Genomic DNA, 13,539 nt, shown 5'->3' with positions numbered 1-13,539 from the left:
CCTATACAGCAGGAATTGCAGCATGATCCCTCATGAAATCCTAAAGGGGAAAAAATAGCATTCCACGTCTGTCAGACTCAATCTGGAAGTACGAATTAAAATGCTGTTTATAGTCCACAGACAGACATCCTCAGAAAAATATGGAATGTTTCATATGGTACAAAAACACATTATGATACTTCTACACACATACATCCAGTAAAATTACCAAGCTGAAAATAATATTCCAGGAAATCTACAGCAGTCTTTTACTTTTTTTTTTCCTTTGCTTATCCCAGCTCAGTGGCAATATATGCCAAACAAGTCACTCATTATTCAGACTCCGCCTGAGTTTTTGCTTGTTTTTCTTTAAAGAGAGAAGTATTTCAAAACTGCAGCCACAACAGACAGCAAAGCGATCATACATGAGTTACTGGGTTAATTTTTAGTCACAATCTTCCTTAAAAGCTACAAAAGCACTAAATATATAGAAACACAAATTTAGTATGGTTACATTCTGAATTTTTTTATTTCCACAGTTTCTTGTATGTAAGTTATGACTGTCAGTCATCATCTCTGTCATCTATACACAACTGTGACGGAATTAGGTGAAATGAAGGCCAGAGGAAGCTCAAAAGCCATTTAAGTTTTCGCTTATCTTGACAGGGATTTCATCCCTCTACATTGCACAGAGTTCAAAGTTACTGGAAAAACATTCAGTGTTATTTCTATAACTTACATTTGTCTACAACAATTTAAAGGAAAATACCACTTCTAAACCAAGCACAAGCAAGTCTCAACAGATACTAAATTCAGAAACTTAACACTTATGCAATTAAAAGGACTGCTGACTAGATATGTAAGCACCAAAGAAGATTAACACTCAGTTACCAATAACTAGGCCCGTTATTGACCCGCAAGACAGTAGACTACAAATAAAAGACCAACAATGTCTGCAAAAAGATAGTGTATCTTACACTTGATTTGCACCTTCTGATGCTACCAGAAGAAATGAAACAAGTGTAACACAGGGGATACAGAAATAAGCATATAATTTCAGCGCGCAGTCCTGTTACTGTTACTTGTGTAACTCATCATTAAGAACCACACTGCAGTACAGTAGTAAAAAAACCAACATCCTATTATTAAATGCATTAAGACACTAAGACTATTGTTGAATGTGGATCCACATTTTCAGCAGCTTTCAACACTGTCCCTAATACTTAGCATAGTACGTAGACACTGTTGCTTAAACAGCTGCTGGAGAAGTTCAAATCTCAATTAATTACATACCAAAAAATCAGAGCCCCGAAAACTTCCTGATGCTAATTAAAACAACCAAACACACACAACCATAACAAAAAAAAAAAAAAAAAAAAAAGACATACAAACAGAAGGCTGGAAAAATACTTAAGTCACATAGGACCTCAATCAATTTGGCTGGCCAATTCGTTTAACACACTAAAGCAGAAGGTTATAAAACACTCTACAACCAACTTTTAGTTGCTATCCAATCTATACCTTACTAGAAATACTGCCTACTTTTTTAAGTCTGTGGTCCCATTCATCTAGTATAAGTTCATCAAGTGTAAACTTAGAGAAGATCCTCTGCTGCCTGTTTTAGCCATTTATAAAATGGCACTTCTCCACTATACTCAGAAGAATCTGTTATTCAAAAGTATGTAATGAGATGATCAAGATACCCCTTAAGTTTAAGTAAAACACATACAAAGCTGTTTTCAGAAAGTTTCCTTGAGGCAAAAACCAAACATCAGTGGTACCTGCATTTGTTGCTCTTCAAGGACTACAGTAAGCTTCAAAAGTGTGTTAAATTTCTACACCATAACAATAACCAAAACCTCCAACTACTTTACTTCCTACTCTGTTCTTCTAATGTATTTCCAAAATTTTGTACTCATTTCAGTTTGTACAACACCTACAACCCCCAGCAAGGAAGGCTAATTATAAAGAGTAGTTTGTTTAGGTGTCCATTCTCTGTTGAACAAAGGAAAGCTACTTTTACTGTTCTGGACCATCCCCAACTCTGTACTGCAAGAAGAAACAGAAACGGGGACAAGAACTTCAAGCCTGAATGCCTACAGTTCTTAAATATATGTTGTAATTGTCAAAGGTACTGAATATATGAAGCCTCACCAACACCTCAAAATAGTATCATATAACATTAAACGCAAAGGACAAACAATTAACAAAATCCACATAACACAGAGTGAAGTAGGAAAAAAAAAAAATCATGAGTTATTTCTGGCACACAATAATGCCCAAATAATTTAAAGGAATTAACTGCTTGCTCAAAGAAAAATGGTGAACAACTTTACTGTAACTTTTTTACTCTACCAAAACACGTGTTAAGGATCTGACTTTGCAAGTGTAAAACATTTCATAAAATTAAACAAGTTCCCATTATTAAAGCATAATGTTGTGTTTGAATGGCGATGAGCATCATTCTTCACCTCTGCACAGCACCCAAGTCAGAAGTCCTCATTTAGTACTGGCAAGTCATTTAGACCATAAGGTAACCAACAATGATAAAATACCTAAACTATCCCCGGCCCCACCATTGGCATGTATGGGGTCATTACAATCCCTGCCTGCCAAGCATTTATAACCTCTAAATCTCTCTCTTGGGAAAACTGATCTCCAGCTTCAGTGGAAGATGGAGAATTTGCATATAACTGCAATCACAAACCAAATCCTGCTTCCAACATTGACAATGCACAACAGGCATTTGGAGGCTTGTACAAAATGAGCTGATAAGGATTTTTACACCACTGACTGTAGCACAATTACTATCTTTGTTAGCAAATTCCAAAGGCAGAACAAGAGTTAAAGTGTTCCCAGATATTAAAGCCAGAAGGATGATCAGGTGCTCCAATTTGATACCATAATTATGCTGCACTTCAATCATGCAATTCCTAATTCTGAATGCTTTAAAACAGGCTTAAATAAATAAAGTGGTATCTCCAGTCACTCAGGAGCTCTTTTCATCTTAGCTTTAGGCTATGGTTTCCTGTACAACCATGCTGAGAATAAACTAGTTTGTTATTTACGGTGATCTTTACCATGACATAATTTACTGAATAATCTTACCCTTAGTCCCTCTTAACATGTTGTTGAAGAATGTTTTTGCTTAATAGCACTGTCTTTGGTGCCCTAAGTGCACTAAATGAAAGGTATAGGCCCACTTTTAGAAGTTTTCAATCATTTGTTGAAGTGTAATATCTATTACACACAGTACATTTTAGTCTCATAAATTAATCAAGAGAACAGCAAAAGAACCAGTGCATTTAATCAATGAGAACAAAGACACACTATTCTTTTCTAGTCATTTTTATGTTTCACCTACATCAAACTGCAAGCCCATATCACAAATTATTCTCCAAGAGGTCATATTGAGAATACACTTGCTATTATCAGTGATATTCATGTTTGTATAGCTTCTTGTTTAAAAGCCTATACTAGCAATACATTACTGTTTACAATTTGATCTGCTTCCTAAGCTGTTAGAGACAGGTCTGAAAAGGCTTATTTACTTTATTACCCTCTGTAAACTGAACAAGTTATAGGGGGTCTTTTTGTAGCATAGGTGTGCTAACTGCACACGTTTTTACTTATGCTTAAGCAAGGTATGTTAACATATTGGGGTTTGCTATGTTGGGTTGGGTTTTTTTGGATGGGTGGTGGTGTTTGGTTTTTTATTATTTTCCCCTCCCATTCTCCTTTCTTTACCAGCTTACCACAAACAGTTATAGTCACAACTCTGTTGTGCATTATTTAGATCACAGTAACTGCTGAAGACTGAAACATTTCACTACCAATCCATTTGTCAGTATTTTTAATTCTAATTTCCAGATTAGCCTGTGAAGAATGCAAATCCTGAGACAGTAACAAAGATTGCTTTTCAACATTAAATATTTTAAAACCTTGTTTGTTTGACATACGCATATATAGATGACTTATTACTTATGCACTGCTCCAAAGAGTAGCCAAAACTGTAGTGTTAAGGAACGTTTTCTGGAAATTATGTTATCAGTTGGAGAGATAAGGCAGATGCTGAGAAATTATCTTAAGTGCTAAATTACTGCTTTTACAATCCTCTGGTATCTTTTGGTCCTTCCTGTCTTGAAAGACAACTCAATGCCAAGCACTGTAGCAGTCCTTAGTTCAAAGGACACCATGGCATGCAGAAAATGCATCTATAAAAGACATCAGGAAAAGAACCATCAAAACAGGTATTGCCACATACAGATGGTCAGCAGACATACAAGGTGCAGACCCTAAATTCCTTATTGTTTTTTACTCAGAGCAGAGAGCTAACAAAGTCAATTCCACCAACAGTAGGTATTTTATTTAATCAGATGAAATGAGAAACTGGACTTGTCAGCATGACAACAGCAAGCACATTTTCTTCACCAAAGTGCTCTTTTTTTACTCATTTGACTTGCCATTACTGAGGTTAACAATTTTCTTAAATTCCTTAAAAGCTACACTGAAGATATGAACAGACTTTTTTAACAGTCAATCTCCTAGAATTCAAATCATGCAGTTTTCAAAATGGTGACAAGACTATGAAGCAAGTTTAAAATCTGCAAAACAGAAAATAACACTGCCCCTAGGATGCAACTAAAAAAAAATACCACCATAAATCTATGCTAATCCACCCTAAATCCTTTGTCATAAAGTATCTTTTCCCATTCTCAAACACAGAGCAGCAAAACTTTCAGTAAATGAAAAAGCCCATATAAACTCTAAAACTGCTTACAAAATCAAAATAAGTATGCAAAAGTTACCACATCAAAAATATAATGGAAATTTGCAGTTCTATTTTAATACGTTCATTCACCGCTACTTATTAAAATCTTCCAAAAGTATTCAATTATATCTGTAAAAATCTCACTTGTACCTGATCAGCCTTCCCACTACATAGTTGCATACATGATGAAAATTAATCCAGTTTCCTGACTTTACTCTTGCTTTACAATCTAGGACTATTGCTACTACCAGAGATTCTCAAAGGCTGTTCACAGGTCATTCAGTTCTCACGTTCAACTCTAATCTTCCAGCCTCTCCACAGACTTGGTAACAAGCCAAAACATATGTCCCACACAGAAAACATTTCTAAAGGGATCTTTTAATAAAAATTTATCTTAAAAAATTACAAGATTGTTACATAATAAAGAATACTTTTTATGTGTTTAGCATGGCCTTTTCCTCCTTTCTCTTTTGCTTCACTGTTGGATGAAACGAAAAAAACAGTTGAACACAACTTGCACCAGCCTAAAGAATGCAAACAACTCTACAGGAAATGCCATCAAGGACAGGGAGGCAGTTATTAGTTCTCTTATCCTTCATTCACAAAATCTGCTTTTTAGTAATGATAAACAACACTTCAGATTAAGTTATTTTTAAATTCACTTACAGCAGCCTTTATAAATGCTGTAAGATAAACTGACTTTTTACGTTTTCACTTTATAGACAATTTAAGAATAATATGTCTGTACAAAATCTTACTCCAAGCATCTATAGCATAGTAAAGCATAGAGCATTGTCTACAAAGACGTAAAACTTATTTTGAAACACTAAGTATAAATACATAAAAAAATTCATTGTGATATAAACATGCATTTTTCATGCTTAAGTTTCAAAAGCATAAAAATAAAAGAAATCCTCTTCTACACTTCTAGAGATGAAATACTAAGCTCAAAAGACCACGTCTAAAATTGACAGGATTTAATAACTGAACTGAATAAATCAAGGTAACTGCTGCAAATCCAAGAAATTACGAGAATCACGCACTAAGGCCATATCATGCTTCAAGCTAAACAAAAAAAAAAGATATTTAACAACCAAAAACCTGATCTTCATTTTTGTAGACTGAAAAATTAAAAGAGACGACGAATCTACCAACATATAAACACCTATGGCATACCCAACAGGCCGAAGAAAGACTAATCAGAAGAATTACCAGTGTTTGGTGGGGTTTTGGGTTTTTTGCTTGGTGGTTTGTTTTGGTTTTGTTTCTCTTTAAATACAGAAAATACAGAGTATTATTTGTATCCTCTCTTTAATAAATAAAGTTTCCAAATTAATTTTCCACAAAGCATTCTGACAAGCAGTTCATTTTTAGTATCTCTTTTTTCTGATCTTCACTATGACTTGAAATAAAAGTCATTCACACTGGGGAAATAAAAGGTTCTGGTTCTCAAAGCAGATACACTCCACACTGTCTATATTTAAAAGGCCATGCCCTGATAACAAACATAGAAAGAGATGCAAATGGTGTTCTAAAAACTGAACAGACTAAAGACTTAAAGATACTGGTGCGTCCTTAAACGCAATTATATACAGGTTTAAGAAAAGCTGGGAGTTAATCTATACAAGGCATTACAGGGGTCAGATGTTTTTTCAAAGGCACACTAAATGGAATTTTACAGCTTCTTTGCTGGCCCAATTATGTCATCACTCACTTCTTTCTTCTACCTTTTCCCTTGCCAGCTTTAGAATCACTTGGGATGTATTGATAGAAATCTTCAGTGATGGATGTGTGTGCGCAGATGAGACAGAGGGAAATTGGGATTTTAAACACAAGTATTTACAATATGTCTGTTTCTTAAATGTTTATGTACTTTTAAAACACACTACCATTTACCTCCTGTAAAAGAGAGTATAATCCAACAAACCAGGAAAAAACCTCTAATTAGAGATATCTGATGGTCAAAGAAGTAAAATAACGTATCTTGTACTACCTTTAGTTAGTAACAAAGCCTAAGCTGCAGATCAAAATTCCAGTTGAGATGACAATGAAAGTACCTTGTCCTGAGATCCCCTGGAAGTGGAAGCAGAGGCAATCTCACTATGTTTTTAATGTTACATACAGATATGCAGGGAGAAGTGCTGCTGTAAATTGTCTGACAGTCCACAAAAGTGACCTGGCCACTACTGTAATGCAAAAAGCCACAATTATTTTTGGTCTCCATTTAACAGAGTCATATCCTGCTCTGTGTAAAGAATCTAAATGATTTTCCAACTGCAGCTAAACAAAAGTGTAGTGTACCTGGAGATGACAGATTGAACAAAGAGGCGATGTGTATGGGAGAAGAAAGGATATGATCTTTGGCTAGCCAAATAACAGAGGAAGAAGGTATTTCTGGCTATTGTTACCCTGAGGGATTTAAACATTCTGGAAAAACTACCAATCATGACGAACTGCTAACATATGCTCTTAAAATCAGGGTACAGACACATGCTAGCTGTCATTTCCAAAATACTGAGTATCAATGAGCTTATGATTCCCTTACTCAGCTGGGATCCCCCTGAAAGCTAAGGGGGTTTTTTAACTTGGTAAAAAAATACTAAAACAAACACCACACAACAGCAAAACCAAATCACACCACCAAAGACAAGTGGGACCCATGAACAAATGGATTAGAGCCTTGGTTTAGAAAGTTCAAATGAAAGAAAACCAAAACACATTTCTGAGAAAACTAAGTGCTAGCAGCACAATGGTGATACTGTCAGCTTTAACACCTCAGTCTGTCTTCTACCACCTTCAAGTACTTATTGACTAAAAAAAACATAATCAGAATGAAACTGTTGGAACTTGTCTCCTAGCACTCCTGGAAGACAAGTTGCTACTCATTATAGTTCTCTGGTATCTTAGATAGACGTGATGAAAGTCACTAAGGCAGTCAACACCTCATGATCAACATAATCAGAGACTGCTGATAGAGTTAGGATCTTCAGTATTGGGAAAATAATCCAGCCTTTCTCAGCAACCTATTATTATTATTTTTTCTATTTTTTTAAATAAAGTTTGGCCAATGACAATACTCCTAAGTTATGGCACCAAGAAGACATTTAAGAAGTACTTCACCTCCCATTGCTAAGGCATTTTTCCCACCTTGTGTTTAGTGTCTTATTTTGTCTCCTTACTGGACGCGTGGTTTTTCTAATATTCTTTTCTGTTCTCCCACACATTCCAAAGGCTGCTTATTTATCTTAAAATTTATCTTAAAAGTTACTTCTCCCCTTATTGTAGTTTCTTACACAAGAAGTTCTTTGGGAGAAGCACCAGTCTTCCTGTCCACTTGCAAACCCATATCATAAGAGGTCCTCAATACATTGAGGAATTTCCACACATAATTAATATCAAAAAAATCACACTTCAAAACTGATCTTTGGATTCCTTCAACCTGCACACAAAATAGCCTTTCACAACTGATACAACTTCTCTGCACACACTGTCAAAGAAATTAGACTATTCACATGTACATACTGTTAAGACCAGCCAGTGGTCATTTACTTGAAAATGAGAAGGTGGGAGAACACCCATAGTTTGAATAGGTGAGGGTGGGAGAAAGAGAGCAGTTTTCATACTCTGACTGCACAGAGTTGGTGCACCAGATTCAAAGGCTCACCATCCCTCTGCAGGCCTGAGCAGCTCTCACCATGGATTAATGCTTTGAAGCAAAACCATCAAGACCAAAAGTGGCCTAAGTTCAATTTAAAGAGCCACAACAGTGTTGCTGAACTTCCTTTTCCCCACCATACTCATTTGCCTAAAGCATCTTCTGGCTGTCAAAGAGAAGGCTTTACTTACACCACAGACTCGCAACTGGTTCAACCTTTGTAAAGTCAATACTTAAAATAGAGAAGCTGAGGCAGGATGGACTCTAGGCTTGTGGAAAGAAAAAAAAATCTACCTAAGAATAAATATTATTTCAGTATAATAAAAAAATCAAACTATAACCACCACTAGCATACCCATATTCCACAGTATTCTTCTGTCTTGCCCTGTGCAGTGGGAATATACACATTGTCACAGACTGTTAAACACCATTTACCCACGCAGTAATTTCAAAGCATAATCAATACAACCCACCCCCTCAAGAGAAAAACTAGTTCTTTAATATAATACCTGCATACGCTGGGACCTGAGGAACAATATTTCTAATTAGACAGAAACATCACTCTGCTTCATTTCACCAAATGGCTGTAACAAGACCTCCAAGTTACTGCAAATCAAACTATCAGACAGTCCATATTTTAATAAAGTTACAGGCAGTCTTACCTCTCATCCTCACCATCTACGAGAGGCGTTGTCAACGGCAGCACCTTCAGTGGAAAGAGGGATGCAGAAGATGGCATGTTGCTGCTACCCCCATCCGAAACAGCTGATGCTCCAACACCACTCTCGACATTGGCAGCTTGAGGTAAACCCACCAACGAAGGTTCTGTAGGGCGTCTGCCATCTTCAATTTGGCTTACAATGGACTGAGCTAGTGATTGTGCAGGGAACTGGGTAGAGCTTAGTGGCATCTGCTGTGGCATACTCTGTGCCACTGGCATACCTATACTTGTTGATATCAAGGGAGGCTGACTAACACTTTGAGCCAAACTGCCATTCTGCACAGCCGAAGCCTGTGCTATATTCTGTGGCTGTCCCAAACCTACAGAAGCAGAAGGTATGCCAGGAGGCACAGCTGAACCAGCTTGACTTGCTGCAGGAACAGTACTAGCTGAGGGTATAGGGCTAACCGCAGACAGCTGCTGGCCAGCCATCCCTTGGACTACAGATTCCACTCCTTGTGCCTGCGGCTGTACAGGTAACAAGGTATTTTGTTGAGCAATGACCATTTGCTGAGGAAGGCTTGAAGCACTAGCCTGTAATCCCTGCTGCATTATTCCTGTCTGCACAGGCTGCACTACTTGGGAAGATGGAGGAGCAGCAGTTGACGGCATAACTGGAGGTGGAATTTGGTTTGCAGCAGAGGGTGGTTGCACCACAGCAGCTACGCTTCCCTGCTGCCCAACATTCAGCATTTGACCACTGGCAGCTACACCTGGTATTGCTGCTGGAGCATGAGCAACAGGCTGAGCTGGGGCAGCAGCTGGATGTGCTTGCACTGAAGGCTGCATGCCCTGTGCCTGGGCAACAGGAACTGGCTGCCCAGCTCCTACTCCTGTAGAACTTGGCTGCATGGCAGGAGCTGGAGTCTGAAGGATCTGTTGATGTTGAATGTAGTCCGGCATAGCCCCCGTGACAGAGTTTTGGTTCACCGGCTTAACGTGACCTGCGGCCATCTGCGTAGGAACCGGCTGTTGCTGCTGCTGCTGCTGCTGTTGTCCGTACTGCAACTGCTGCTGCTGCACCACTGGCAAAGTCTGCACAGGCTGCGCTGGCTGTGAGTATGGCAGCTGCTGTTGAGCCATACTCTGAATGGCAGGTTGCTGGTGGCCCAGGGATGGGGATACACCTAGTATATTAACCGGGGCTGGCTGAACCCCAGTAACAGTGGTTAGACTGGCCTGTGCAGGGGGTTGGACCCCTGGCTTCTGCTGTGGATAGTTTACTTCTTGAGAATGCAGCTGGACTTGTGCAAGCTGTGATTGAGAAACACTCTGTGGTATACTAGATGCTGGAATTGCTGGAGGAGCAGCACTGCTAAAATCCATCTGCTGAGGACCCACACCTTGAAACGCTTGCTGCTGTACCACAGTAGGTGCTCCCATTTCTCCACTTCCCACACTTTCTGTATAGTGACTCAGTGTGCTTACATTGCTGCTAACAGAACTCCCACTGGTGCTCTCCCTTTCAGAAGTCACTTCAAGCGGGTTTTGTTTTATCGTCTCTACTGCTTTGTTTACTGCTACTCCTTCTGAAACTGCAACAGTATTTTCTTTATCATAGAATTCAGTGCATGTCCATCTACCTTTTTTGAAAGGTTCAGAACTAGAATCTAATTTTACAACCCTAAACCTTGAGGTGCCAGATGCAGCCGGCTGTGGGCTTGATCCCACTGCCATTCCTGCCGTTGGATTAGTAACATTGTTAATGACACTAGAGGAAGCACTCGTACCATTGCCAACACCACTCAAGATATTCACATTAGCATTGCTGCTTGTTCCAGACAAAGCATTTACATTACCAGTACTCATGATGTTGCTTAAATTTATAGTACCAAGCACACTGCTTGCCACACTAGAACTACCACCACCCATATTATTTAAGGTACTAGTTCCAGTAGCAGGACTTACACCTAAATTGCCAGGAGTACTTGTAGTGCGTATATTAGACACAGCAGATGCCGGGGAACCAGTGGATGATGCAGCAGAAACTGGTGCAGTTGATATAACATTGTCAGAGCTTCCAGTTGTTGATAGTTTTCTAAATGATGGACTGGGCGGTGGTCCTCCAGAAATAGGGGCACTACCTACGCCAGGATGCGACGGATGATGGTGTCCATGATGGTGGTGGTGAAGATGGTGGTGATGATGAACGTGGTGGGGGTGAACACTTCCATTGATCACAACACTCTGTTGTGGATGATGAGGAAGAGGAGCATGCTGCTGAGGAAGATGAGGCTGATTTGGAGAAACAGCCCCAGGAGTCTCTGCCTCTTGGAAGTTATTTAGAGTCTCTTCAGAGGAGCTCCTTTCAGGTTCTCCCAAGTCAGTGGCCCTGGATAAAGACACATCCAAGATCTCTGAAGACGAAAGGTCTTCAGTGTGAGACTCATCCAGATCATCATAGCTTTCTGTATCCTCAGCTATACTGTTGTTAGAGCTCATACTAGCTGATATTTGAGCAGGGGTCACACTGGTAATTTGGAAGCCACTTTTCTTTTTCATCTGAGCTCCAGTCTGTGCAAGAGGCTGTGGTTGGAGCTGAGACTGCGAGAGGAGGTTCAGGCTTTGTGGAGGAGGGGGTATCGGCTGTGGACCCGATGATGAAGCTGCTGCAGGAGATGGAGGCGGTGGCTGGACCAGCAAAGGCGGCTGATAATCCTCAGCAGAGAGGGCAGCGCTCCCAACGCCGGTACCTGGTGCAGTGGGAGCAGTAACGCAGCTGCTGCCGCTGCTACTGCTGCTGCCCCTTCTAGGAAACATCGCCGGGTGCGCCATCTTCCTAGCACTAATGTCTGCGGCTGAGTCAGGCTGGTGCATTGTATCGGGTGTATTTTAAGAGAGCAATCCCCCGGTATGGAGAGAGACAGACACACACACAGATACACACACACACAGTTAGCTTTCCGCTTAAGGCAGGGCAGAGAGACACCACCACGCACAACCACCCCCCCCGGCTCCCGCAGCGCACGGGCTGAGGCGGCTCGGCACCGCCAACCACCACCCCCTCCCCTCCTCCTCCTCCCTTCCGAGACAGGGAGGGGGCGAGCACCGGTCCTCCGCCGCCTCTGAATGTGACACTTTCTATCCTCCGCCATTCACTTTCTTTCTCCCTACCCGCCCCCCCTTCCTTTGATTTCCACCACCACCTCCCTCCTCGGCCGCCCCCTACTCCCCCACCCATACACACACTTCCCCAGCCCCCCGACTCGCCTCTCCCGGGGAGCAGCCAGCCGGCCACCCCAAGGGCGAGCCCCTTCCTCCTCGCCGCGGAGGCTCCGCCGGGCGCCGCGGCTCGCCGGCAGCACCGCCCTCCTTGCCTGCCTCCCTCCCTCCCCGGCTTGGCGGGGCGAGGGCAGCCGGCGGGCCCTCAGGGTAGCCCGGCGAGGCGGCCGGCGCCCCTCGCCATCACCGCTGCTAAGGAGGAGGAGGAGGAAGGCGCGGATACGTACAGGACTGGCGCACAGCAGGGCGGCAGCGGCAGGCTGAGCCGGGCAGGGACATCCCCGTCAGTGGCAGCCATGGAGCTGAATCATTTTGGGCATTAGACAAATGGAATAAGGACGGAAGAAAAGCAGCAGCAGCCCGACAAGAGAGTCCATGAAAAGGAAGGAGGGAGGGAGGAAGGGGGAGCCAGCCAGGCAGCCTCTCTCTCTCCTCCCTCTGTGTCTGGCTGTCTCTGGAGGAGGCTCCGCTCCGCACGCTCTTCCTTCCCCCTCCGCCGCCTCCTCCCCCTTTATAACAGGCGGCACCCACTGGTCCTCCGCAGAACCGCGCCTGGAATCTATCCTCTTCCTGCCGCGTGCGCGTCCGCCCCGTCCTTTCTTCCCTCGGGGTCTACTCCCAGCTTCCCCGCCGCCGCGGGTCTCTCCCTCGCCGTGCCGGCCCCGTCTCCTCACGGAGCGCTGGAGGAGGCGCCGCGGGGGGGGAGGAGGGGAGAGCTCGCCAAAGGGGAGGGCGGGCGAGAGACAACGTAAGATGGCGGCGGCCGCCGCGCACGCGCGCTGCGCCAGCAGACATAAAGCCCGTCTGGCCGGGGCCGGCGGAAATGGGGTTCGGCTCGCGTGGCGGAAATGGGCGAGCGGCGCCGAACGCGGGCAGGGAGGGGGTGCCCCGGCCGGGGAAGGGGCGAGGTTGTGGCCCCGGCCATGGCGGGCAGCCGCCACCCAAGGCTGCCTCGTGTCCTTTCCCCCCTAGGTGCCCCCTCTCTGCCTGCAGCATGACTGTGCCTCACATGACCTGCCGCTGCCTCCCTCCCCCTCTCCTCAGCTCCGCTGCAGATTTATTCAAGTTACTCAGCCCCTTCTCCTTCCTCCCCTCCCTCGGTCCAGAATATTCCTGCCCGCTTCTTCCCCCCGCGCACGGGGAGGAAAGCGGAGTGCGCGTGCACCTCCTTGCTCGGGGCGGCCCTCCCCT

The 13,539-nt window shown here is 42.8% G+C and overlaps 1 protein-coding gene across 9 annotated transcripts in view; it reads right to left on the bottom strand.

The window, feature by feature from the left end:
- The window catches only part of TSC22D1 (TSC22 domain family member 1), a 93,678-nt gene extending 80,615 nt beyond the window's left edge, over window positions 1-13,063 (bottom strand). For 7 of the 9 annotated variants that reach the window (XR_007902977.1, XR_007902976.1, XR_007902978.1 and 4 more), the window contains exon 1: window positions 9,068-11,934. Coding sequence is in view for 5 of the 9 variants with exons in the window: in XM_051778678.1 (XP_051634638.1) it covers window positions 9,068-11,901 (2,834 nt within the window). In the remaining 4 variants the exon portion in view is untranslated. Of the gene's footprint in view, window positions 1-9,067; window positions 11,944-12,575 lie in introns of those variants that run through there. The other 2 variants (XM_051778677.1, XM_051778675.1) reach the window with 2 other exon arrangements.
- Between the last annotated feature and the right edge of the window lie 476 nt (window positions 13,064-13,539).

Source organism: Manacus candei, unplaced genomic scaffold, assembly GCF_025592945.1.
Source record: "Manacus candei isolate 608988 ecotype Guabito, Panama unplaced genomic scaffold, ASM2559294v1 h1tg000014l, whole genome shotgun sequence".
Classification (NCBI taxonomy): Eukaryota; Metazoa; Chordata; class Aves; order Passeriformes; family Pipridae; genus Manacus; species Manacus candei.
This window is presented reverse-complemented; position numbering and strand designations above follow the sequence as displayed.